Source organism: Amblyraja radiata, chromosome 1, assembly GCF_010909765.2.
Source record: "Amblyraja radiata isolate CabotCenter1 chromosome 1, sAmbRad1.1.pri, whole genome shotgun sequence".
Lineage (NCBI taxonomy): Eukaryota > Metazoa > Chordata > Chondrichthyes > Rajiformes > Rajidae > Amblyraja > Amblyraja radiata.
The window spans coordinates 111053443-111079429 of NC_045956.1; the positions used below are offsets into that span (position 1 = coordinate 111053443).

The window sequence follows — 25987 nt, forward strand, 5'->3', positions numbered from 1 at the left end:
TATTAAAAGTGTTGTTTCAAACTGTGTTGGCTCTTTAGGTTTACATTGTTTTGAATTCCAACACTGCACTTAATCCAGTACTGTATAATGGGGAAAAAAGTGTTGTATGAAATAAATATCTTTTATTGACCAAACTTTATCCCACTTTTAGTCTTTTACTTCTTAAGATCTCAAAGAAATACCATGTAAGCCATTTTGACTTTAGTCAAATGTACGTAGATCAGATAATTAATTCTAAATAAAACAATGTAGGATCGTGAAAGGGAGTTGTAGCTTTTAACAGACAATGGCCAAATCATCCTCCACCCCACCAGCCCTTAGTTAACAGACATTGTAATGTTCAAGGACTTTTTGTTCCAATACTCCCATATAGTTTGATTGGAGTATGATAAATGGAAGCAACCTAATCCCAAAAGCTAAAAGGGGCGTTCTTATTTTATAACTGCAAGAAATTTAGAATGGAAGAAAAATAAAATGCCTTCAAACAGAAAATTGTTGAATCTGTGGAATGCACATAGAGTTTTTGGTTTAGACGGAAATTATTTTAACACCCAAAATGGATAGGATGGAGGTGAGAGTGAAGGAATAAGGGAAATGTAAAGTAGGCGTAATTAAAACTTCTTCTTCTTGTGCATGGTAAATATTAATAATGATCGGAGAGTTGAACGGCCTGTTTCATGTTGTAAATTCTATGATTACATTAATTATTTCAAAGTCTTGTCTTTATGTAACATCTCCGACACTCACACATTCCAAAGTGCTGTCCAGCTAATATGCTTCCCCTCTTCCCCAGAGTTATTATCTGAGGTAATGTAGGAAGTGCAACAGTCAATTTGTTCAAAGCAAGGTGCCATAGGTTGCAGTAAGATTTTCAGCCAATTGTACAGGCATTCAGCTGTTCTTGGGAATGCAAGTCACTCCACTCCATCAATTAAATCCATGTCATGCCCAATGAAGAATTCAAGATGTGTGAAGATTTAGCATTGTACTGGAATCTCTATTTGAGTGGATATTCCTAACTGAGAATTGTAGGAAAATTGTATATTATTTAAAGACTGATCATTCCTTGATGTTTTACTGTTTTTCATGATGAAAAATATGACTATGCATATATGGATGGTGTGGGTGTGCAATTTACCAGGGAGTCCAAATACTTTGGAGTGTACCTGGACAGTAAACTGGACTGGTCCAGGAACGCTGAGGCCCTGTACAAGGGACAGAGCCACTGTACATTTTGAGAAGGCTCCGCTCCTTCAATGTCTGCAGTGAGATGAGTGGTAGCCAGTGCCATCTTCTTTGCTGCCATGTGCTGGGGCAGCAGGGCGAAGGCTGCGGACGTCAACAGGCTTAACAAACTCATCAGGAAGGCTGGCTCTGTCCTGGGGGTGGAGTTGGATTCATGGGTCTTGGAGGGGAAGATGCTGCTCAAACTGCAGAGCATCCTGTACAATACAGCTCACCCCCTCCATGACACACTGGTCAACCTGAAGAGTACCTTCAGCAACAGACTGGTTCCACCAAGATGCAGGACAGACCACAGGAGATCCTTCTTCGCTGTGGCTATCAAACTGTACAACTCCTCCCCCTTCTGTCGTGGGGTAGACAGAGTCTGACTCCCCTCCTCCTCCCCACACCCCCCCATCCCAATCTTTGCACATCCCCAATCCTTTCCATTTGTCACTTTAATTTAATCTTTCATGTATTCTATATTTTTATGACTGTTGGCAGATTAATTTCCCTCCTGGGATAAATAAAGTTCTATCGTATCATTTAAGTTTTTGCACATCTCTGAAAATGTTAGAAATTTACAATACTTTCCAGATTTGACAGCAAGAGAGGTTACAACTGCAGTAATGCCACCTGTCAGAGCCTGATGAGACATTCCAGACCCCAAAGCCTAGCCACCACTAAGGCCTCATGATGCACAGCTTCCAGTGGGGGAAGAGGGGGTCAATAACAGCACATTTGAGTAGGGGTCAAATCAAGCTTATCAGCTCATTAACCTTATATTAAATTGTGGGTTGATGAGTGATAAATATAATCCTTTCTAGGCAACTGACAAATCAGTTATTAGTCCAGTAGGCTACTCAAAAGGAACCTTTTATTCTACTCTTCCAAATGAATTTTTGATATGCAGATTTTCCCCATTTGCAATGTTTGCAACTTGACAAATGATAGAAACATAGAGAATAGGATTAGACCATTCAGCTCTTCGACCTTGGCGTACACATCTCTGGCAATCTGTGCTGGTCCCAGCACATTGATGCAATCACAAAGAAAGCTCACCATCTCAACTATTTCCTCAGTAATTTGAGATGTGGTATGTCACTGAATACCCCTATCCAAATTCTGCAAGTGTACAGTGAGAAGCATATTAAACGACTGCATCATGACCTACTTTGGAAATTTGAACTTTCAAGAGCAGAATAGAATGTGGTGGGCATGCCAATTCATCATGGATACTGCCTTCCGCATCATTGAAGGGTTCTACAGTAATTGGTGCCTCAATCTTGCAGCTCATATCATCAAAGACCCACACCAGCCATGTTCTCTTCTATCTGCTACCTTCAGGAAGGTGGTACAGGAACCTGAGAACCAATACCTCCAGGTTCAATAACAGCTTCGTCTAGGTTCTTGTACCACCCTGCAGAACTCTTCCTCAGGAGTAAACCATGATGAACTTTTCGTGATTGTTCTAGATTTTTGCACTATCAAGATTTAATTTACTTACATTTATTTAGAATAATTGAAAATGTATTGTATATATTGCATCTGATGTTTCCGTGAAGCTGCAGAAAGTAAGAATCTCATTATTCCAGTTCACATTTGGTACATATGACCAATAAACACTTGATAATTGGTGAGTTTGGTCTGCCACTAGATATGAGACATGATCCTCTATCTCAACACCATATTCTCACTCTCTCCACTTACCTCTTAATGCTCTTTGTATCCAGAAAACTCACTCCTCTTAAAGGCATTCAACAACTTGGCTTCCACCATCTTCAGTAGTAGGTAATATCCATAGGTTCACTGTCCTCTGAAGGAAGAAATTTATGCTCAGCTCGTTCCTAAACATCTTGCCTCATATCCTGAGGATGTGACCTCTCTTGTTCTGTTCTGCTGCCCCTCCCAACCGAGTGGAAAACATCCTTCCTATATCAGGTCAGTTTAGCCCTATCATAAATTTATGTTTTAATGAGATTACCTCTCATTCTTGAAATTTGATATCTCTTGTTTCCCTCTCCTGACTCTGTCTGAAGAAGGGTAACAACCCAAAATGTCACCTAGTCCTTTTCTTCAAAGATGCTGCCTGACCCACTGGGTTACACCAGCTTTTTGTCTCATTCTTCTAACCTCTACTAACTACAGGCCAAACCAATCCAATCTTTTCTCATGTGAATGTCCAGTCACCATAGGAATCAGTCTAGTGCATTCACTCTATAGTAAGAAAAGCCTCTCTTTTCGATAAGATCAAAACTGTACACAATACTCCAGTGTGGCTCTGACCAAGGCACTGCATAAATGGAGCAAGACCTCCTTGCTCCTGTACTCAAAAACCTCTTGCAATGTTGGCAAACATACCATCTGCCTTCTTAACTCGTTGCACTGAATGTTTGTTTTGTGTGAGCACTTACACACAAGAGACTCGTGTTCGATCCTGGCTCCGGGTGCTTGTCAGTAGTTTGCATGTTCTCTCCGTGGCCTGCGTGCGTTTTCTCTAAGAACTTCGGTTTCTTCCAACACTCCAAAGACGTACGGGGTTGTAAGTTAATTGGCTTGGTATAAATCTAAAAATTGTCCCTAGTGTAGGATAGTGTTAATGTGCGGGGATCGCTCGCACTATCTCTAAACTAAACTAAAATGAAACTGTCACCATACAGTGTTTTTCTGTTTCTCCCCCTGAAGTGGATAATGTCACAATTAACTTAATCTATGAAGTAAATGGTCTCAAACATTGTACCAAAGACAAGCTACAATTATTTGATATATTGAACAATTGAGAAATTTGGTTGCAGGCAGTTTCGGGTCCCGAATGGCCTAAACCATACATTCAAGCTCCAATAATATTAATAAATCAAAAATCTTGTGTATCTTTTGTTCCTACAACCTGCAGAACTAATTTCCTCTCTCTCCACTTTTAGCAATGCTTCTTTCTTATCAGGCCTGTGTGCTTTTGATGCAATTCATCGCATTACTGTTGAGATACTGTTACCATACTGAGCGAGTTTTGTGATTCTTTTCCAACTTACAGACAAAATCAACTTATTGACATCAGCAAAAACTCATTTGTTACCCGGGGACAGCCTGTAATGCAAATCATCTTGCATCTTTCCTGCATGCAAAATCAAACTGCTACCGAGTTCAAACGTTGCATGAAGCACCACATTCCAGTTTGTTACATTCCACAAATGTTACAATTTCACAACAGATTCAGCTGCAAGTACAGTTTCAGTTGTGCAAAATAGCTATGAGGGAACTCACAAATCAATCATTTCATTTCTGATGATATCAAAATGTAATCACCCCATCTTGTTTCAGACCACACGTCCTTCATTCATACAACTTCCCTTAACACCACAGTCATTGAATTGTTACAGCTTCCAAAGTGGTAATTTCAGATGCTAACGAGTGATTGATCAGAAGGAACACTTGATATATAGAGGTTGCAAAGTTTAATTGATGGATAACAGGGATTGCAAGTGCTTGGGTGTGTGCTGTGGTTGAATGTCATGTTTGATTTTAGCCTGGGCCAGAGGCTGAGTATTTTGAGAATATTTTCACTGCAAAGATTATAGAGTCAAATCAATCACTGCTCATTTGGGACATAATGGATCATTCCAACTCTCCATCCCCAATGTAACATGATTGCATATGAAATATTTCCTGGACGCTGTTCATCAACTTGCCAAATTTCTGACCACATCTCAAACCTACAACCTACTTAGAGAATAAGGGTAGCAAGGTCATGGGCATACCATCTTTTCTATGTGCCCTAAATAATGAGCAATGCAAACAGAGCTATAATTATTGATCTTTCAATATCTACCTTTTATCTATTGTACTTAAATTTGCAAATTGTATGTACAATATTATCTGATCTTGTTTGGATAGCATACAAAACAGCTTTTCACTGTACCTCGGTATATGTGGCAATAATAAACCTAAACAAATCTATTGGGTCTAAGGCCTGCAACTCACAACTCAAAAACGACTTTGAGGATACCTTAACTAGAAAGATTGTAGCGGTTCAAAGTTGGCACTGCCTACTCAGTTTATTAGGGATTGGTTAAGAAATGCTAGCCTTGCCAATATAACACATTCTCTCCAAATGAGTCAAAAGCACAAATCATAATCATGAACTCAGTGTAAATGGGGAACATAGTCAACTACTCCCAAGCACCATATAGCAGAAATTCCATCATTACCATGGAGCAACATTCATGTATTCTTCTATCTGTGAGCTAGAGCTGGATTCTATCCAACAGCAGGTGAGGGTATACATACACCAAGTAGTGTGCTAGCTTTCAATATGAACTTCGTTAACAAGTTCTGCATTTGTTACTGGCATCTCGTTGCACTTCAAAGGCAGTGTTAGGCTTACGGATGCAGACTCTGTGAAAGTGGTTCCATAATATTACAGTAATGATTTCTAAGACTTTAATCCAGTGTCAATGTAGTTGCCTATGTTTCACCAATGCAATTGGATATGAAAAGCTCCCCAAAAAGATTTACACAATTAAGGCCTTTATTTGTTCCATCATTTTGAAGAATGATTCTAATTATGGTCACAATGAAGTGAAACATATTAAGAGGAGATACAAGAGACTGCTGGAGCAAAAAGAACAAACTGCTGGAGACACTCAGCAAGTCAAACAATACCTGCGGAGGTAAACGTCAAGATTTTGGGTCAAGATCCTGCATTAGAACTCATGGCAGACGAAAGTCACGACGCGGAATATTAAAAAACCATCCCACTGCCTCCTCAGATATTGCCTAACCACTGAGTTGCTGCAGCAACTTGTTTAAAACACATTAATATTGTTTACAATAACAATAACTATTTTAATACATTATAATTCAGTCCAATTCTATTCCATGCAAATAAATAAACAGATCTATAGAAACTTCACAGTAAAAATAACATTGACATAATTCCACTCGAATGAAAACACAAATACTTTATTAGTATAAAGATAATTTTAGTGCTCTGAATTTTTAAGATGTTGCTGCGCCAATGGTCAATAAATTAAATTTTGTTTGAACTTCTAATGTGTCCTTAAAATGAGCTTTGTTACAAAGTCTGCTGGTCTTGCCTCTTGAATTTTGTACAGGTGGACAATGAAGCACCGATGTCTTCAGAACTCATTATGAAATTCAAGCCATTAAAATAGGTTAATCATGTATGCCCCTATGTTGTGATTGTTTGAGCATAATAATATGTAATGAGGAAAGGTGAACCAACAAATGTTATTTTTCTTCACCTTTTACGTGACATAAAGAGACTTTGTAAAGTCCAAATGAGTCTTTACTATAATCAACAGATCCGTGTAATAGACTCACAGTCACAGTGTTATACAGCATGGTAACAAGTCCTTCCCAACTTGTCCATTGCTAACCAGAGATAGTCGCATTCCCCCATGTTCGGTATATATCTCTCTAAACCTTTCCTATCCATGAACCTGTCCAAATGTCATTTTCAAAACACATTTTGAACAATGTGTTGGGTGTACCACAACCTGGCATCCACTTCCATGTTCCCATCATCTTGTGTGAAAAGTTTGTCCTTCAGTTCGTCTTTAAGTCTTTCCCCTTTCATCTATGCCCTCTAGTTTTTCACTCACCTATCCTGGAAAAAAGACTAACTATTCGCCATATCTTTGCCCCTCATGATTTTCTAAATTTCTATAAGGTCACCTCTCGGCCTCTTTGCTCCAGGCAAAACAGTCCCAGCCTATCCAGAAAACGATACAAAGTGCTGGAGTAACTCAGTGAGTCAGGCTCTAAGTATGGCCACACTACTCATTTTCATCTAGGGCTTTTTTCTTCTAGTGTAGACATCTCCACACAGTACACATAGTTATTTCTGCAACCTACAATAAGTTTATTTTCCCATATGACTGGTGAAGAAAAGACTTCACCTGGAAGGGAATATGAAGTAATCAATTCTCCTGTTGCAGCAACAAGGATCCATAAACTTCCATCTGTGGACATCACAGCAACCAATGTCCTGCCATTAAAATCGGAGTTGGGATAAAGAAATGGAACTGCATATACTTGCTTGCTTGTTTCAAACTTCCACACAAGATCTCCATCTTCATTCAAGCAGTACACAAAAGAGTCATAAGATCCAAATATTATTTTCTGTTTTGTTGCAGAAAAGTGGTAGATGCATGGTGAAGAAAAAATAGGGCCTCCTGTTGAAAACTGCCACAGCTTCAAAGGAAAAATAATATTGTTATTTTACAAGAAGAAATTTTACTTATATAACAGTTTAAATCTTCACAACATCATGAACAATTCTGCTTCTTAAGTGGAGTCTATTGCTTTGCAGCTAAATGAAAAAGCACAAGAATGTTGTTTGGCAAGGAGTTCTGAAAGATGCATATTGGACAGAGAGGAGAACTCTCCTGCTTTTCTTCAATAGGTCTATGTTTACTAGGGATTGGGTCTCAGTTCTGAGAGTGCAAACTGTCCTCATTATTGCACTGAAGAGTTAATTTAAGATTATTGACTCAAATCTTTGAGGAGACCCATGAATCCACTGCCTTCGGATTCAGACTAGTTTGTCATCCAAGTGAACTATCCCGCCGGCTTTACAAATGTATTAATTAACTATTTTTAATCATATCTCAACATAATCTAGAACTATTGCACAAATTAAAATCTGGAACAATAAGGCCAAGAACATCGTTACTTATTTTAAGACATACATTACTTATTTTAAGACATATATTAAAATGTGACTAAGCTTAATCAGCTACTGTCTAAATATTTATTAGGCATTTAAATGTACGTATAAAAGTACACAAACAGTACCTGATCACCATTGTGGCTAAAGCAATGCAGGCTCCCATCAACACAACCTATATACACAGACCGAGAAGTACACTGTGGGGAAGAAAATAAGGGCTTGCCACAGGAACGTTTCCAGACCGTACTTCCGGAGTCCTGATTAAAAAAAGAAGAGCCTCAGCACAACTGATTCTCCTTTATATTCATTGATGATTGCAAAAAAATATTGTTTTAAGTCTTAATTAAATTTACTTTCACTTTAATCATCCATATATAAGCCCTCATGAGAAAAACATACTAGGTACATGATATGTCCATAAATTAATTAATCTAAATGGAAGTGTGAGGTACCTGACGTTAATTGAGTCTTTATTATATGTTCAGCAGTGTTAACGTTACAAATTCAAATCATAATTTAGTTCAATTAATACAGCAATTCTTTAAATTGTCCCAAATGCAATATCATTCCAGTAACATTTTTTTTCTAATTGCATGTATTATTTTAACTAAATAGGATCCTCAGACATAATGTTGTAACAGAGTGAAGGATGGTGAAGCACACATAATATATGCTTACTGGATTGACAGCAATCAATGATTCCCCAAGAGTTGCCACATAAAGTAGCCTTGGCGATTTGTTCAAATAAGGAGTTGAGAACACAGCACCTCTGCCACAGTGCAATTTCCAGGCACAGACTTTATCCTATTCATGGAAAAAGAAAAATCTTTGAATGTACAGTATATTAGTTAAGATACTTAAAACAATAAACTTTTTGCTTTTGATAACAAATAATAGTCTACTCCAAACGTGGTCTCACCAACATGTTGTACAACTGTAGAATGACATCCCAACTCCTGAATTTAATACCCTTTCTGATGAAGGCAAGCATGTCAAATGCCTTCTTCTCCACCTTCTGCTTATGTCACTATTTTCAGGTACTCCGTGTATACCTGTACCCATAGATCTCTCTGTTCAAAAACACTCTCCAGGGCCCGACCGTTTTCGGTTTAAGTACTGCCCTATTTGACTTCGCAAAATGCATCTCTTCACACCTGCCAGAGTTAAACTCCATGTAAACTTTTTGTTAACTTATATAGCCTTTCTCACTGTCCACTATACCGCCAATGTTGGTGGCATCTGCAAATTTACTAATCACGTTAACTACATTGTCATCCAAATTGTTAATATAATTGACAAACAGTGGATCCAGCACAGATCCTATGGCACACAACTTGTTACAGCCTCCAATCAGAAAAAGATCCCCATTTACCATTTTCTGACTTTTTCCATCAAGGCAATTTTTAATTCAGTTAGTCAGCTCAGCCTGGATCCCTGTGATCTAACCTTCCAGCCCAATCTTCTATGCGGGACCTTGTCGTAGACCTTGCCAAAGTCCATATAGATAATGTCCACCACTTATGCAGAGATGCCCAGTTTTGTCAGAGCATTTCAGTATTATAGTACCTGAAAATCAGTATTTTGCTGAGGAAACCATTATCTTTGCGTGGTGCCATTTTGCCGAAATTTAAAAAAAAATTATGTGCAGTCATACCCATGTAAGAGTACAAGAATGCATAACTTTGCTACCAATTGACACGTCTTCTCCGCACCTTACTTGATAGTGCATTAATTGCCATCTCTTTGTATACTGCTGTTTGAACGGTTGCTTCCTGCTTTTAGCACCAGGTGTTAATGTACAAGCCATTTTGGATACCTCCCTCTCCCTCCCTCGCTCCCTCTCTGTCTCTCCCCCTCCTTCCTCTCTCCATCCCTCACGCCCTCCCTCTCTCCCTCCCTCCCCTCCCCATCCTCTCCCTCTCTCCCACTTGAGCCCACCCACCATTCTGTAAAATCAAGGCCAATCCCAATGTAACTGCAATCCCACTGGTAACCTGTCACCACTAGGCTTATCCAGAATTCTACCACTGCCTGAAAAATAATCAAAGGGTCAAAGTTCAAAGTTCAAATTTATTTGGTCACATACACCTTTAGGTGTAGTGAAATTCTTTTTGCCATGCAGCACATAAAAAAAAAAGAATACAACATGACAGTAATAGATAGTTTCAACATCAAAACATCCCCCCACAATGGTTCCCATTGTGGGGAAAGGCACAAAGTCCAGTCCCATCCCCATGTCCACCCATAGTCGGGCCTCCTTACTCGAGACCGTGGCTTCCGGAGCCGACAGGGCCGCGCCCAATGGAGCTCAACTGGCGATCTCATCAAGAGATCCCAGGCTCCCAATGGAAAGTTCAGCGCCGCCGCCCGCAGCCGCTCCACAGACCCGCAGCTCCGCAACGGACCCAGCTCCAGTTACCGGAGTTTCAGCGAAGTCACCGCCAGCCCCGCAATGGCGCTCCAGCACTGCACCGCCGTCCTCCAACCCGCAGCTCCGCCGCCGCCGATGCCGAGCCGGTACCGCTGCCGCCGGTGCCGCCGCCGCCGAGCCGGTGCCGCCGCCGCCGCTGCTGAGTCGGTGCCGCCGCCGCTGAGCTGGTGCCGCCGCCGCTGCTGAGCCGGTGCCGCCGCCGAAGCTCCAGGCGGTCCCCTCAGGAGACGCCGCTCCAGGCCCGCTGGTAGGCCGCGGGGACGGGTCGAAGCTGCAGCCCGGAGAAAAGCTGCATCTCCGACCAGGTAGGGACCCTGAAAATTAGTTTCCCCCTCCCCCCCCCCCTCCCCCACACATAAAAAAGCTAGAACTCCTCAAAACAAAACACTAAACTAACTAAAAATAAGAAAAAGAGATGAAAAAAAACAGTCAACTACCACTGAGAAAGAGAATTCCATTGTTATACGAGAATTTTCCTGAACAGTCTTGGATCATAGCGCTATGTTTAAAGCCCATAGCGCTCCAGCTGGTAGCGCTATTTTTAGAACCCAGAGCGCTGTAGCCGACAACTCTTCGTTTAAATTCCCACGAGTTAAACTGACAGCGCTCTGTTTAAACCTGGAGCAGACAGGCTAGCGACTCTGGAGAGAAGGAATGGGTGACGTTTCTGGTCGAGACCCTTTTTCAGACTGAACTGAATTCCATATTTAAACTGAACTCCGTATTTAAAATCCATACTTAACACAAAATCATTCATCTGTATTCTAATCGCATTTCTGTACAAAATACGGAAAATAAGTACTACATGGCAGCTCTGACTATGCACTCAATCAGAATCCTCTTGGTTATCACTTCAAAAAGTGATTAAATTTGAGAGGGCGCACACAAAGTCATGCTGACTATCCCCAATCAATCCCTGCCTATCTAAATGTGGTGGACCCAGTGCCTCAGAATCTCCTCCCGTAACATACCCATCACTGCTGTCAGGTTCACTTGTCTGTTGATCCTTTTGCTTGCAATCCTTTTTAAATAAAGGTCCAACATCAGTCACTCTCCTGTCTTCTGCTCCCTTCCCCTGTCGGTTAACCACATTGATCCCTAAGAGAGCCAGTCACTCACGTTATCATTTTGCTCTTAATATACCTGTAATTCCAAAGCTATATCATGTCCTCATTTTGCCCTCTTGATTTCCGTTTTTTATATCCACCTACATATCTTATATTCTTCCAATGGATTTGCTTGATCCGGGCTTTCTGTACCTGACATACACCTTTTTTCTACTGTCCCAAAATCTCTAAATCTACCAGCCTTGCCCTTCACTCTGCCAGGAATACGCTAGACCTGAATTCTCCCAATCTTTCATACTTAACTAACTCATCTTGTCCTCTTCCGGTTTGCGTTGTTTTTACATTGAGCAAAAACGGTACCCGATAGCGCTATGATTTTTTGCCACCTTACTCGCCATTCTCCTGTGCTGCAAGTGCACTAAGCTTTGTTCCAATCGGTGAAATATTAGAAAAGTTATTGCACTTCTCTCCTGTCATTCGCCGGGACAGCGACGCCCCTTCCGGCACCCACTGTCAATCACCAGCGGCAAAGAGAATAAAGCTGAAGGAGCGGAGTGAGCAGAGTGTGGGCGGGCTGTGTCGGGGGGAGGGGAGGGGCTGTGTTCGTGGACGCGGGGGGCTGTGTTCGCGGACGAGGGGGGCTGTGTTCGCGGACGAGTGGGGCTGTGTTCGCGGACGAGGGGGGCTGTGTTCGCGGACGAGGGGGGCTGTGTTCGCGGACGAGGGGGGCTGTGTTCGCGGACGCGGGGGGCTGTGTTCGCGGACGCGGGGGGCTGTGTCCGGGGGGGGCTGTGTCTGGGGGGTGAGCCAGTTAATGAGGTCAGAGCCGGGGCCAGGAACCATTGAGTTTGGCAGGATCCGGGGACGGGAGCCGCTGATTGAGGTCAGGACCGGGAGCCGTTGAGTGAGTCCGGAGCCGGGTCCTGGAGCCGGTGAGTGCGATCTGACCCGGGGCCCGGGGCCGCTGAGCCTACCCACTGCCCTCCCCCGCCTACCACACACCCCGCCCCTCCTTACCACACACACGCCCTCCCCCCCACACACCCATCGCTCCCCCACAGGTACCCCACCCACTACCCATCCCCCCCCCTACACCAGACCCGCCCACACCCCCACCCCCCCCCACGCCCCTCAGCGGTAGGCCACGGCGGCACTCCACCCCCCCCCCCCCCCGACAGACCCCGCCTGAAGCCGCCCCCCCCACTCACCTAGCTGCAGGACGTTCCCCGCCAGCCCCTACCTGAAGTCGACCTGTCCCCCGGCTACAGAATGCTCACGCTGGCCCAGCCTAAAGCCGTCCCCGTCCCCAGCTGCAGGACGCTCCCTCCCCCACCTGAAGCTGTCCCGTTCCCAGCTGCAGGACGCTACCCCCCCCCCCCCCTCCACACACCCCAACCCCCACCGACCCCCGCCCGAAACCGTCCCTGGCTGAAGGATGCTCCACGCCTGAAGCCGGTGGGGAGCAGCAGCGGTAGGCCACGGCAGGGACAGGCCACAGCAGCGATAGGCCACGGTCACGGCAGCGGCAGCAGCAGGCCACGACAGATATAGGCAGCGGCAGGCCACGACAGATATAGGCAGCGGCAGGCCACAGTAGCGACAGGCAGTGGCAGCCCACGACAGCGATAGGCCACAGCAGCAGCAGCGGCAGCGATAGGCCACGACTGCGGCAGGGGCCCCTGGCAGGCCCCGCCTGAAGCCGTCCCCTGAAGTCTCCCTGCTCCCCTACTTGCCCTCTGGAAACCAGTCCCTTCAGCCCACAACACCCGTACTAGCCATGCAGAAAGTCCCCTCCCCCAGCTGCAGGAAGCTCTCCTTCACCGGTCCCCAACAGCCCCCACCAGAAGCTGTTCCCCTCCCCCAGCTGCAGTACGCTACCCCCGCATCGGCCCTCGACAACCCCCGCTTGAAGCCGCCCCCCTTCCCCGGCTGCAGTATGCTTTGCGCCCCCCCCTCCACCGGCCCCCGACAGCCCCCGCCTGAAGCCGTCCCCTTCCCCCAGCTGTAGGTCGTTCCCCCCCCCCCATCGGCCCCCGACTGAAGCCGTCCCCCTCTCCTGGCTGCATGACGCTCTCCCCTCACCAGCCCCCGCCTGTAGCCATTCCCCTCCCCCGGCTGTAGGACGCGCCCCCCCACATCGGCCCTCGACAGCCCCCGCCTGAAGCCATCTCCTTCCGTCGGCTGCAGGACGCTACCCCCACCCCCAAGGCCCCCGTCTGAAGCCCTGCCCCTGCCGTGGCTGCAGGATGCTCTCCCCCCCACTGGCCCCCGACAGCCCCCACCTGAAGCCGTCCCCCTTCTCTGGCTGTAGGACACTCCTCCCCCCCCTCCCAACGGGCCCCTGCCTGAAGCCGGTGGGGAGCGTTAGCGGCAGGCCATGACAGTGATAGGCCATGAGAGCGATAGGCCATGAGAGCGATTGGCAGCGGCAGGCCACAGCAGCGGTAGCCAGTGGCAGCGGTAAGCCACAGCAGTGGCAGGAGTAGGCAACGGTAGGCCACGGCAGCGCTCCCCCCTCTCCCCACCAGCACACGCCTGTAGCTGTCCCCCTCAACCGGCTGCAGGTCGCTCTCCCCCCCCCCCCTGAAGCCGCCCCCCTCCCCACTGCAGGACGCTCCACCCACCGGCTCTCGCCTGAAGTCATCTCGTCCCCAGCTGCAGGACGCGCCTGCCCCCCCCCCCCGCCAGTCCCTGCCTGAAGCTGTCCCCATCCCCCGCTGCAGGATGCTCCCCACCGATCCGCGCCTGCAGCCAGTGGGGAGCGGCAGCGGTAGGCCACGACAGCGACCCATCGGCCCCCGACAGCCCCGCTTGAAGCCGTGCCCCATTCCAAGCTGCAGGACACTCACCCACCGGCCCCTGATAGCCCTCGCGTGAAGCCGTCCCCCTCCCCCGGCTGCTGAACGCAACAAGAGGCAAAACAAGAAAAAATGGACTGAATAAATCTCATCTTTAACGTTTAAATTGTTGTTATATTTTAAGAGCTATTCACATTTTACTTTAATAAATCCCTTTTCCACTTGCCTTGCCCGTCAGCTGCGCCTGCACAGTAATACCTGCGTGTTCTACGTCACAATGGAAACCCAATGGGCTGGAATAGCTGCGCCACTGGAGAGCCGCTAAGAGTGGATGGGGGTGGGGTTGAGGGGGGGGGATGGAGTGAGTGCGTGGAGGGGGAAGGACAAGGGGCGGAGTGGGGGGGTAAGGGGATCACGGGCGTCACAATGGGAACCCATCAGCCATGCCTGCGCAGTTGGGGGCTACGCATGAGTGGTGGAAAATTGCGTTGAGGGACCAGCCCTCCCGCGTGAGAATGGGACCCAACGGGTCCCACAGTTTAGTTTAACCTTTAAAAGCCTTGAGAAATCTTGCAAAGGTTTGAGGAAGTAAATAGCAGGACAGACAAAGGAGAGTCAGTGGATGTTGTTAACAGATTTTTCAGAAGGCTTTGATATGGCGTCATACATGAGACTGCTAAACAAGATGTAAGGCTATGGTAATAAGGAATACAAATGCAAAGTTAGCATTTATTTCAGGAGGATTAGAATATAAAAGCAGGGATGTAATGGTGAGACTTTATAGGGCGCAGGTCAGACCACATTTGGTGTATCGTGAGCAGTTTTGAGGCCCGTCTGAGGAGGGATTTGCTGGCATTTGAGAGGATCCAAGGAGATTTATGAGAAAGATCCTGGTGATGATTGGGTTAACGTACGAGGAGTGTTTGACTGCTCTGGGCCTGCATTCGCTGGAGTTTAGATGGATGAGGAGAGGGATCTCATTGAAATTTACCAAATAATGAAAGGCCTGGATAGAGTGGATGTGAAGAGAAGGTTTCCACTAGTGGGAGAGTCAAGAACCAGAGGGCACAGCCTTCGAATAACAGGACATACTTTTAGAAAGAGATGAAGGGGCATTTCTTTAGCCAGAAGGTGGTAAATCTTAGGAATTCATTGCCACAGAAGGCTGCGGAGGCCGAGTAATTGGGTATTTTTAAAGCAGAGATAGACAGGTTCTTGATTAGTAAGGGTGTCAAATGTTATAGGGAGATGGAAGGAGAATGGGATTGAGAGGGAAAAATAGATCAGCCATGATTGAATGGTGGAGTGGACTCGATGGTACGAATGGCCTAATTCTGCTCCATTGCCTTAAGAACACAAAATACCTGGCACACAATCAGCTTTGTTATGGCAATGGCCTTGCCATAATTTATCTTGCACTGAAACCCTTCAGCATTTAGCTCCCTTAAAGTTTAACTATTACAGTAGTCTCCTTCCCTTCCAATCTTTACAAATTTCAGCTCGCACAAAAATCTGTTGCCCATACCTGGAATGACAAAAGTCTGACTTCTGTGCTGATCTGGGAAAGTACCAAATTTATATTACTTGTGTCCACAGCTTTCCAAGGGTTTTACTCCTAACTGGCACTATAAGTAATTAAAGAAGTATATTTTCCCATAAGACCAATAAAATGCAATATTTCAAAATGAAACAAATATAATTTCTTTCAACTGTGTTTTCATAATGAATAGATAAATAAATAAATAAATAAATAAATAAATAGAGGGACTGCTTACAAGAATATCCAAAGCATAGACATGTTGGTCGTGTGATCCAATGAAGACCAATCCCAAGTCAGGGTCTACAATAGGAGAACTTTTCACTGAATTCTGTGTGTAAAAAGTCCAGTATGTTTCCCCATCTACTCTTCTCAGTACATATATGTAACCATCGTAGCAACCTGAAAAATAAATCACATAATATGATTACTAGCCACTTGGTTTCAAATGGTACACTGTCTATATCAGGTACATGAAACATTTTCGGCTAATTATTGGTCTTGCAGTTTCTACCCTTTTTAAGGATCACACAGTGGAAAAAAAGCTGTCTTTGCAAAATGTTACCTTCTACTTGTGATGTATCTATACAGCACTGGCACAAATGGTTTTGCTTTAATTTTTATCATTTAATTTAAATATATATGGGATTTGACAATTTGTTTTTGCAAATAAGCGTATTCAATTTAGATTCTGGATCCTAATGTCATAATTCTCCATTTCTTGTTTCAATTATTAAAGTATGGCATAAACGGTAAATGTCTTGTTTCATACCCACGATAATAAAGTTTCCACATCTGGACAAACAAGCAGACGACTCAATCCGATCTCCAAGAATCCTCTCCCATTTTATTTCTCCAGAAAAAATATCAATTGCTTGCAGCCTGTGAGAGTGAGATCCAATGTACACGGTTACATCTGTGCCATTATTCCCCGATATCACCAGGAGAGGAGATGCATCCACACATTTCGCAGTGTCAGACTTCCATCTAACTTTAAATGATATAGTTCCACGATAAGATGAGAGATTATCTGGGATGAATTTCTCATCACCATGTAATGGATTTACTATTTGGTTTCCAAACAACTCCAACCAGTTATTCTTGAGTGGCATTTTTTCTTCAGTTAATGATATGTTTTCATTCATATTTTCAGGCAAATTCAAAAAATTAAGTCCCTTCTTTTCCTCTCCATTTGAATCACCATCAGTCAGCACATTATCTTCTTGTATACCAAGTTTATCTGCAGAGTTATCAGAATTTAAATTTACATGCAGTTTTGTGATCTGACTCCCTCTACTTATAGTAGCAATGCTATCATTAATGGTTATTGATTTCCACTGGGTAATTTGTTTGGAATAAAATCCTGCACTTTTATCTTTCATCTTTTTTGGTGTTGTCCTTCTGTTACTTTTATCACCAAGTTTTTCCTTCTTCTCAATTTCACAAAATATTGCATTGCTTATATAATTGTAAATATCTAGAACTGGGCTATTTAAAATTACTTCAATAAGTCCAAATATCCTTTGTTTTACAAGTGTCTCTATTTCTTCTACAAGCCTCAAAGCTTTTAATGAATCCCCTCCACTGTATAGGAACATGCAATGGTCAGAAGCATCCGCATGATCTTCTGGAAGATGGAGAACAACCTGCAAAGACAAAATTGAACAAGGAAATTGTATGGATCATGTGTTAGATGTATATTTTTGTTAGTTATACTAACATGCCAAAGTAAGTTCATATTTTGTGACATGTATTTTACTCCTCACTGGCTGCTCATTATCCAGCCTCAGAATTATTTCAGAAAGTAAAAGATAAAATGCAATTTGAAATAAATTATATTGACTTTGAGAAAACTTTGGAAGATGTTTCCACCCTGTGCCCTTTAATGTTATTCTCTCCTGCTAACATGATAGTAGCATGAAAAGGGCAGACATGATGACCCACACTAACAAATTCAGAAATAAAACTGACAGAATTTTCAACCAAGCACCTGACTAAACAAGAACTGCACAGGCTCCGATTTACAAAAGAACATTAACTGTTTCTGAAAAATAGGTTTTGAAAAAAATATTAAAGTTTTTTTTAATAAAAATTGTCAGCACCTTACAAAATAGTCAAAATTAATAAGCTAATGGAGAGATCATAAAAAACACTTTCTTCTACTGAAATCCATACGTACTGCCTTCTCAGACCTACGCTAAATCTTTGGTCAGATTCAATTTGTAAGTGGTAAGCAAGTAACCCAATTTTGGAATTCTTCAGTAGACACAAAATGCTGGAGTAACTCAGCGGGTGATGCAGCATCTAATTCTTCACTGAGCCTCAAACTGAGTTTAACACTAACCGCAGCCTGTCGATAAGCCGCATTGTTGACAAGATCTCCAAGAATTCCATATTTAAACATCCATAGAAATTCGGGCGTCTGTCAATTTTGTAATGAGTAGAATGGCACTTTTGCCAATATATATTTACCATAAATGCAATTATCAATGGATGTTCAGTCGCTCTACATCTCCAATTCCCACCAAGAAGTCCTTAAAGCCCTCAGTTTCTTCCTTAACCACAGAAATAGCCAATTTCCCTGTTCCTTCCTACACGTCAATTTACTACATTGTTTAGTGCATTGACTTTACCTGATTTTTCTCAATAATGCCTGAAGAAAATGTGATCAAAACCAATTAAAAACATTTTCTAGGCTAAGCACTTGGTTAATTTACTTGGTGGAGAAACTCAGCGGGTGAGGCAGCATCTATGGAGCGAAGGAATAGGTGATGTTTCTGGTCGAGACCCTTCTTTAGACCCTTCTTCAACATATAGTTGCCCAACATCAACATCCTGGTATTCACCACTGACCAGAACCAAAACATGACTATCCACATAGTGTGGCAATCGCAGCAAGTCAGAGATTGACTATTGCACAATGAGTTAATTAACTACTTCCGACATGCCTATAATTTCACCGGTTAAGAGAATAATATAATACCATCTACATGTAGTTTCAACAACACACTAGACACTCATGCCATGACAGACTAATCTGCCACATAAATATCATGGTTATGATAACAACTTATGATAACAGCTGGGCATTCTCTGGTAAGTGAATCACCTCTCATTACCCCAGAGCTTTTCCACCATCTAAAGAGCACAAAACAGGAGTATGATACAACACTCTCTGCTGCCCAGGCAAAACCAGCTTCCACAACATTCAAAGCTCAACAAAGGGCAAATCTATCGCTCAATTGCCACATCATCCACCACACTAAACTTATCTATCACCATCACTACCATCTCTGAAATGCAATTCAATTACTCGTCAATAATTCTTTCACGGCACCTCTCAAAATCTTAACATCAATACAAGTAGTTCTACTATAATGTGCTTTTCCATAACACTAATTGGATATAATGTAAGTGATGAATTAGGACACACTACTTGAAATACGTAGACCAAATTAAGTGTAATGTGATTTTGATCAGGAAGGAGAGAACGACTAAGAAGTTACTTTGGAAATTGACAAACAGAAAATTAAAGCTACCTTAGTGAAAAACAGTCCATGCGAATAAAGACTGTTTCCATAGATACAATGATCATAAAAGCACAGTTGCCAGTTTCACCACAGGCGAACATTAAAATTGACAAGCTATAGCTTCTATTGACACTTGTGCAATGATACTATTAAACAATGCAACATACAGCCGTTAGTAATTTTAGTTTGCAGTGACAAAAAATAAACAAAGCTATTAAAAAGACCTTTAGTTTTGCAAATTCTGCAGGAAAAATAACTATTATTGCAAGTCTGAAACTCTCCAGTCCAACGTCCTTTATCTCATTGACACGTTTAAAAATGTGAGGTTTTTAACAACTCAACTATTGCGTTATAGCAGATGTACCTGTATATAAATAAGAAATTTATGCCATTAGTAGTAAAATCCTAAAAAGCTTACCTTCCAAAGTCGATGAATACCTTCCCAAAGTTCTTTCTTCGTCAGCATGTGATCTGAATTTAAGCTCTTTGTCTTTTCATGGTAAATCCGAATCAAAGCGCGTTGGTCTATTTTGCCTAGTTATATTGGATAATTTAAAAAATGAGCTTGTTTGATGCATAAATATAATAGTAGTTAAATTACAAGACTGCTAATCCAAAAGTCAACATTAACAATATGGAACTTTGAGTTCAACTCAACTTCTCCCAAATTTGCTGGAGAATGTTCAGTTAATCAACATACATAGAATTTAAAAAGGCCAACAATTAAACCTAAAAAACCCCATCTTGGGTCAATGTACTTCAGGGAAGGAAACCAGCTCTGTTACACATTCTAAATTTGATTCCTGCACCCACCAATGTGGTCAATAGAGTCATGTAGTATGTTAACAAGCCCTGAAGCCCAACTCATCCATACTGACCAAGATGCAATGAATTAAACAATTTCAGCTAACCAGTCTTTTCATTTTGTATCAGAAGGGATGGATTTTAATGAAAGGCATCAACGCAGATTCTGCCCAACCTGCTTAATTTTGTCAGTATTCTTTTATATTTCAGATTTCTTGCAACTGCTGTGTTTCGATTCCAGCAGTTTTGATTTGTTAAAAATCAATATCCACTATTATCTTTTGTCTTCTTCTACTTACATATCTTTCAGACCGATGAGCTGCAATTAACAATCCTTCACCACCCTTTCCCAGCTGGCATCCCCACCAATGTTGTCATTCAGTCTCTCTTAGCTTCCAGCATGTTTTAAACATTCTGTCTGTTGTATCTGACACTCCTTTTCTCCAACTTAAAACATGTTTGATTTCCAACTTTTCAGTTCTGCTGAAAGGTCATTAACCTCAATAGTTAACTCTATTTCTTTCTGCCAAGATACTGCCCAACCTACTGAGTAAATTCAGCAATTTTGTTTTCGGTTGCGGAAATTAGCCTATGGTGCTTAACAGGGCTCTCACTTAACTTGTTTTCCCTGTTGCCAGCCGGGCAACCGTGACAGCTTTTTAGGTTGCCAAATGACAGTTTAGGTGGTCATTTAAGACGGTTTGCATGACGCGTGCGATAATGTGCTCGGACGAAGTGTGTAGTTACCAGTCGGAATTATGCTCAATGAAGCATTCACATATCATGTTCAAGAAGGAACTGCAGATGCTGGAAAATCGAAGGTAGACAAAAGTGCTGGAGAAACTCAGCAGGTGCGGCAGCATCTATGGAGCGAAGGAAATAGGCAACGTTTCAGGCCAAAACCCATCAGTCTGAAGAAGGGGTTTGGCCCAAAACTTTGCATGTTTCCTTCGCTCCACAGATGCTGCCGCATCCGCTGAGTTTCTCCAGCACTTTTGTCTACATTCACATATTATTTCTGCTTCAAATAATTCACAAACTAAACATATTCACCAATCAAGACAAGATATATACCACAATGACACGCAGCAAAATTATAATACAATATTTCACCTCTTTTTACACATTGCAATTCATGCAATTTCTATTAGTTCTTTCCACTTCCAAACAAAAATGTGGATGGATTATTCAGCGTATGATCAACCTGTGTCAATAAATCCTGGACCATGGTAACATATATACTTAACCATGCACACCACAGATTGATGCAAGCATATTTCTGTGAAGGACCGAAAATATGACATGGCCATAGCATGGGTCGTTATTGCTATTGGTACAGAAACACTCTGGCTTCCCACATAATGTATCCATAACAAAATATACAGGTTGCAAGGACATTTCTAAAGGCATTTTATGATAATAGCTGTTAAAACCGACTATGCCCATCTGACATTACACTAACTGACAAGAGATGGCCAAAGGACATAACTGCAGCAAATGTACACAAAATTGCTGGGGAAACTCAGCGGGTGCAGCAGCATCTATGGAGCGAAGGAAATAGGCGACGTTTCGGGCCGAAACCCTTCTTCAGACTGATGGGGGGTGGGGGGGGGGGGAGAAAGAAGGAAAAGGGGAGGAGGAGGAGGAGCCCGAGGGCGGGCGGATGGGAGGGTGGGAGGAGACAGCTAGAGGGTTAAGGAAGGGGAGGAGACAGCAAGGGCTAGCAAAATTACAAAATTACGTCTCTCCTTTGACAACTAACTGCAGCAAATGTTCTTTCGGTAATATGTTTAAAGGTGTCAAAACGCCACATTACCGGACATTCAGATTAGATGTATGTGTTGTGAACAGCAATGAAGATACCCAGTTTTTACGCACCAGATTTAAAAAACATTATTGATAAACGCTGTTTCCATCATTCCCACTTCAGAATTAACGTTAAAATTTCAACTGAAATATCTCCTGACCAAATTTGTGATGTATATGACCGACTGTAGAAGTAAAACCTGGATAAATCTAACGTATAGTTGTGAATGTTGCTCATTAAATAACTACAGTACTGATACTCCATATTAAGAGCATTGATTTGCCGTTATTGTGAGGGGACAGCACGCGGGATGTCAGTGGTGTTGAATGGGGGGGATCAGTATGGGATGGATGAGGGGATCAGTATAGGATGAATGGGGGAATCAGTACAGGATGAATGAGGGGATCAGCATAGGATGAATGGGGGATCAGTACGGGATGAATGAGGGGATCAGTACGGGATGAATGAGGGGATCAGAATAGGATGAATGAGGGGATCAGTACAGGATGAATGAGGGGTTCAGTACAGGATGAATGGGGGATCAGTAAAAGATGAATGGGGAGATCACTACAGGCGGGAATGAGGATCAGTGCGGGATGGAGAGGAGAGGTCCCAGGATGAGAGAGAGACAGAGAGAGAGACAGAGAGAGAGACAGAGACAGAGAGAGAGACAGAGACAGAGAGAGAGACAGAGACAGAGAGAGAGACAGAGACAGAGAGAGAGACAGAGACAGAGAGAGAGACAGAGACAGAGAGAGAGACAGAGACAGAGAGAGAGACAGAGACAGAGAGAGAGACAGAGACAGAGAGAGAGACAGAGACAGAGAGAGAGACAGAGACAGAGAGAGAGACAGAGACAGAGAGAGAGACAGAGACAGAGAGAGAGACAGAGACAGAGAGAGAGACAGAGACAGAGAGAGAGACAGAGACAGAGAGAGAGACAGAGACAGAGAGAGAGACAGAGACAGAGAGAGAGACAGAGACAGAGACAGAGACAGAGACAGAGACAGAGACAGAGACAGAGAGAGAGACAGAGAGAGAGACAGAGAGAGAGACAGAGAGAGAGACAGAGAGAGAGACAGAGAGAGAGACAGAGAGAGAGACAGAGAGAGAGACAGAGAGAGAGACAGAGAGAGAGACAGAGAGAGAGACAGAGAGAGAGACAGAGAGAGAGACAGAGAGAGAGACAGAGAGAGAGACAGAGAGAGAGACAGAGAGAGAGACAGAGAGACAGAGAGACAGAGAGACAGAGAGACAGAGAGACAGAGAGACAGAGAGACAGAGAGACAGAGAGACAGAGAGACAGAGAGACAGAGAGACAGAGAGACAGAGAGACAGAGAGACAGAGAGACAGAGAGACAGAGAGACAGAGAGAGAGAGAGAGAGAGAGAGAGAGAGAGAGAGAGAGAGAGAGAGAGAGAGAGAAAATGAGGCAGAAGAGGTGGGGAGGAAGGAAGGTCAGCGCTCCTCGGAGAACTTCGCTCCCCCTCCCTCCTTCCTCCCGGCCTCGGCGTGCGGGAGGGTTTGTTTTGAAAGCGCCGTTAGCGGATTTGCAGGCAGCGGCCGCTATCAGGGCGGGCGGGGTGCGGGAGGAGGGGGACGTGGAGCCGCAATCACAGCCGCTGCTGCTGCTGTGCGGGGCCCGTCATTCGCTCCGACCCTTCGTCACCCTGCTCCTAGTATCTTTGCCCCGCAATACATCCGCCGCTGACACGAAACATCACGTTCCTTTTCTCCAGAGATGCTACCTGACCCGCTGAGTTACTCCAGTTTTTCGTGTCTATCAGTATAAACCAGTATCTGCAGTGCCAAGCCGGGCAAAATGAGTCGGCGTTTGGGTTGCCCGGCGGCACTTTGGGTGGTCAATGGCACCCGGGCAACCGTTAATTTCGAGCCCTGCTGCTATTCTCATAACCCAATCTATTTAGCATAATTCAGGACAGAATTCCAATCGCTTAGCCAAAATTTGGATAGAACTTCTTAACATATTAAAACATCACGTTTAAGAATGCAAGATGATATATAGATTTCATTAAAATTTATGATATATTTACCATGAGCTGTAAATGGTATGGAACCGATCTGGACAACGTCATCTGGAATAGCATGTGAAGAGACCAGCTTTCCAAGATCAGAGAGTATACCTCTGCAGAAATCAATGGAACTCGTATTCTGTTGTTCAGGTAAGCCCCTGGGCACAACAAACAGAATCAGCTTATCCTGATCACATTTCGTCATTACACAGGCCTCCACTTGCTTCAAGCTTTCAGCTACCTAGAATTATTTAGAACTCGTTACTGTTTCTTCACCATTAAGTTCTTTAAAATAATCTTTGTCAGTCTTGCCAAGTTTAAACAAAAGCATTTAACTTTTCTTGAAAGGGTTTCAAAATGTAAGAGTAATATCCTGGGGCCACATATCCCTTGGTATAGAGAATTCAAGTTTACAACCTGATGAGTAAAGAAATATCATTTTATCTCTGACCTAAATGGCCAATTTCTAACGACACCATGTCCCTTGGTTCAGGATTCCCTGGAGTCCCTCAGCATTTCTTCAATAAATAACCAGACACTCCCATGTTGTTTCTTGAATTGTTCAATGAGATCAATTCTCAATCTTCTTAACTTAAGTATAAGAGTCTCATTCAGCATTTCCTCAAGGGTCAATCTCTTCAAGCCAATTTGGTGGACTAAGCCCAAGAGCAATACATCCTTTTTTGGATGTGGAGACCAACATTTTAGCTAATACTCCAAATGAGGTCTAATTATGGCCGTGTACAATAAAACAAATTCCTTTTGCTCAACCCCTTTACAATTAATGCCAACATTACATTTGCTTTCATTTGTGCTGCATGCTTTGTAAACTATCATGCCGAGATTCCACTGCACACTATTACTTGTTACGTTATTAATGATTCGAACCACAAACACCTGAATGAACAGTACTGATTCTTGTGGCTCCCAGCAGGTTACGCTGACAAGCTGAAAAAGACGATCGTGTTTTCTGTTCTTTTGCCAATAATCTACCAATGTTAACAAATCTCCACCCCATGATCACTCATGGTACCTTAGAATCTTTTGTGTGACATAATTTGTAAACCCGCAATATCCTGTACAAATGATACCAGTATCGCATATCATAGAAGTAAATTTATAAAATAACTAATTACCAGTTGTATGCTTTCAAGATTGACACGTTTCCCATGACGTTTAATCTGGTTGTCTTTACGACCTAAATAATACATTTGTCCACCTTTAACAATTACCCAGTCCCCAGTAGCTCTCATAGTTCCCGGGGACACAGTTATTTCTTCATTTAGAAAGCATATTCGTTCCTTACCACCTGGAGAAGAATAAGAGGGCAAAATGTAATTCACTACCACATAGCATTTACAAACAGCAGATTTAAAATTACAGGTGCACAACCTTTTATCCGGAGTTCCGGAAACCGAAAAACTCCGAAAACCGGCCATTTTTTCCAGGATGTCGTCTGCACACCAAAGCTCGTGTTTGGCGCCAAACTTGACCCGAAACGACCCACGGTCAACTCAGGTCTGTACTACTGTAGCGGCTGCCTCCTCCCCGGAGACCGGGGAGACACTTAAACATCTGTAAATCATTGCTTAAATGTTAGTCAGTTAGTTTGGAGGGCTTTTATGTGAAGGGGGGGGGACTTTAATTCTTAGTCCCCTACCTGGTCGGAGAGGCGGGGAGCGGGCAATGCCTTACCGGGTCGCCGTGCAGTAAGCTCCGGAGCGCTGTGGCCGCCAACTCCCAGCTGGGGCTGCGGGCGTCCGGCCGCGTGCGGCGCCGGTTGTAGCTCCGACCCCGGCAACTCTAGCCCTGGCTGCGCGGCGCTCCAAATCCAGCACGGCCCGCGGCCGGATGCCCGCAGCCCCAGCTCCGGATGCCCGCAGCCCCAGCTCCGGAGCTTACTCCGGCGGCCACAGCGCTCCGGAGCTTACTGCACAACGACCCGGTAAGGCATTGCCCGCTCCCCGCCTCTCCGACCAGGTAGGGGACTAAGAATTAAAGTATCCCCCTTCACCCCCCCCCCCCCCCCCCCCCCCAACCCACCACATAAAATTCCTCCAAACTA

General features: G+C 43.7%; 1 protein-coding gene across 4 annotated transcripts in view; it reads right to left on the bottom strand.

Annotated features, from left to right (window-relative positions):
- The window catches only part of aasdh (aminoadipate-semialdehyde dehydrogenase), a 58387-nt gene that overhangs the window by 9386 nt on the left and 23014 nt on the right, over positions 1-25987 (bottom strand). For 3 of the 4 annotated variants that reach the window (XM_033029111.1, XM_033029100.1, XM_033029118.1), the window contains 8 exons: positions 25059-25231; positions 23944-24163; positions 19697-19812; positions 16521-17394; positions 15987-16150; positions 8594-8719; positions 8041-8172; positions 5732-7437 (listed from right to left, as the gene is read on the bottom strand). In XM_033029111.1, coding sequence (XP_032885002.1) covers positions 7030-7437; positions 8041-8172; positions 8594-8719; positions 15987-16150; positions 16521-17394; positions 19697-19812; positions 23944-24163; positions 25059-25231 — 2213 coding nt within the window. In that variant the 3' untranslated portion in view covers positions 5732-7029. Of the gene's footprint in view, positions 1-5731; positions 7438-8040; positions 8173-8593; positions 8720-15986; positions 16151-16520; positions 17395-19696; positions 19813-23943; positions 24164-25058; positions 25232-25987 lie in introns of those variants that run through there. The other variant, XR_004413374.1, reaches the window with a different exon arrangement.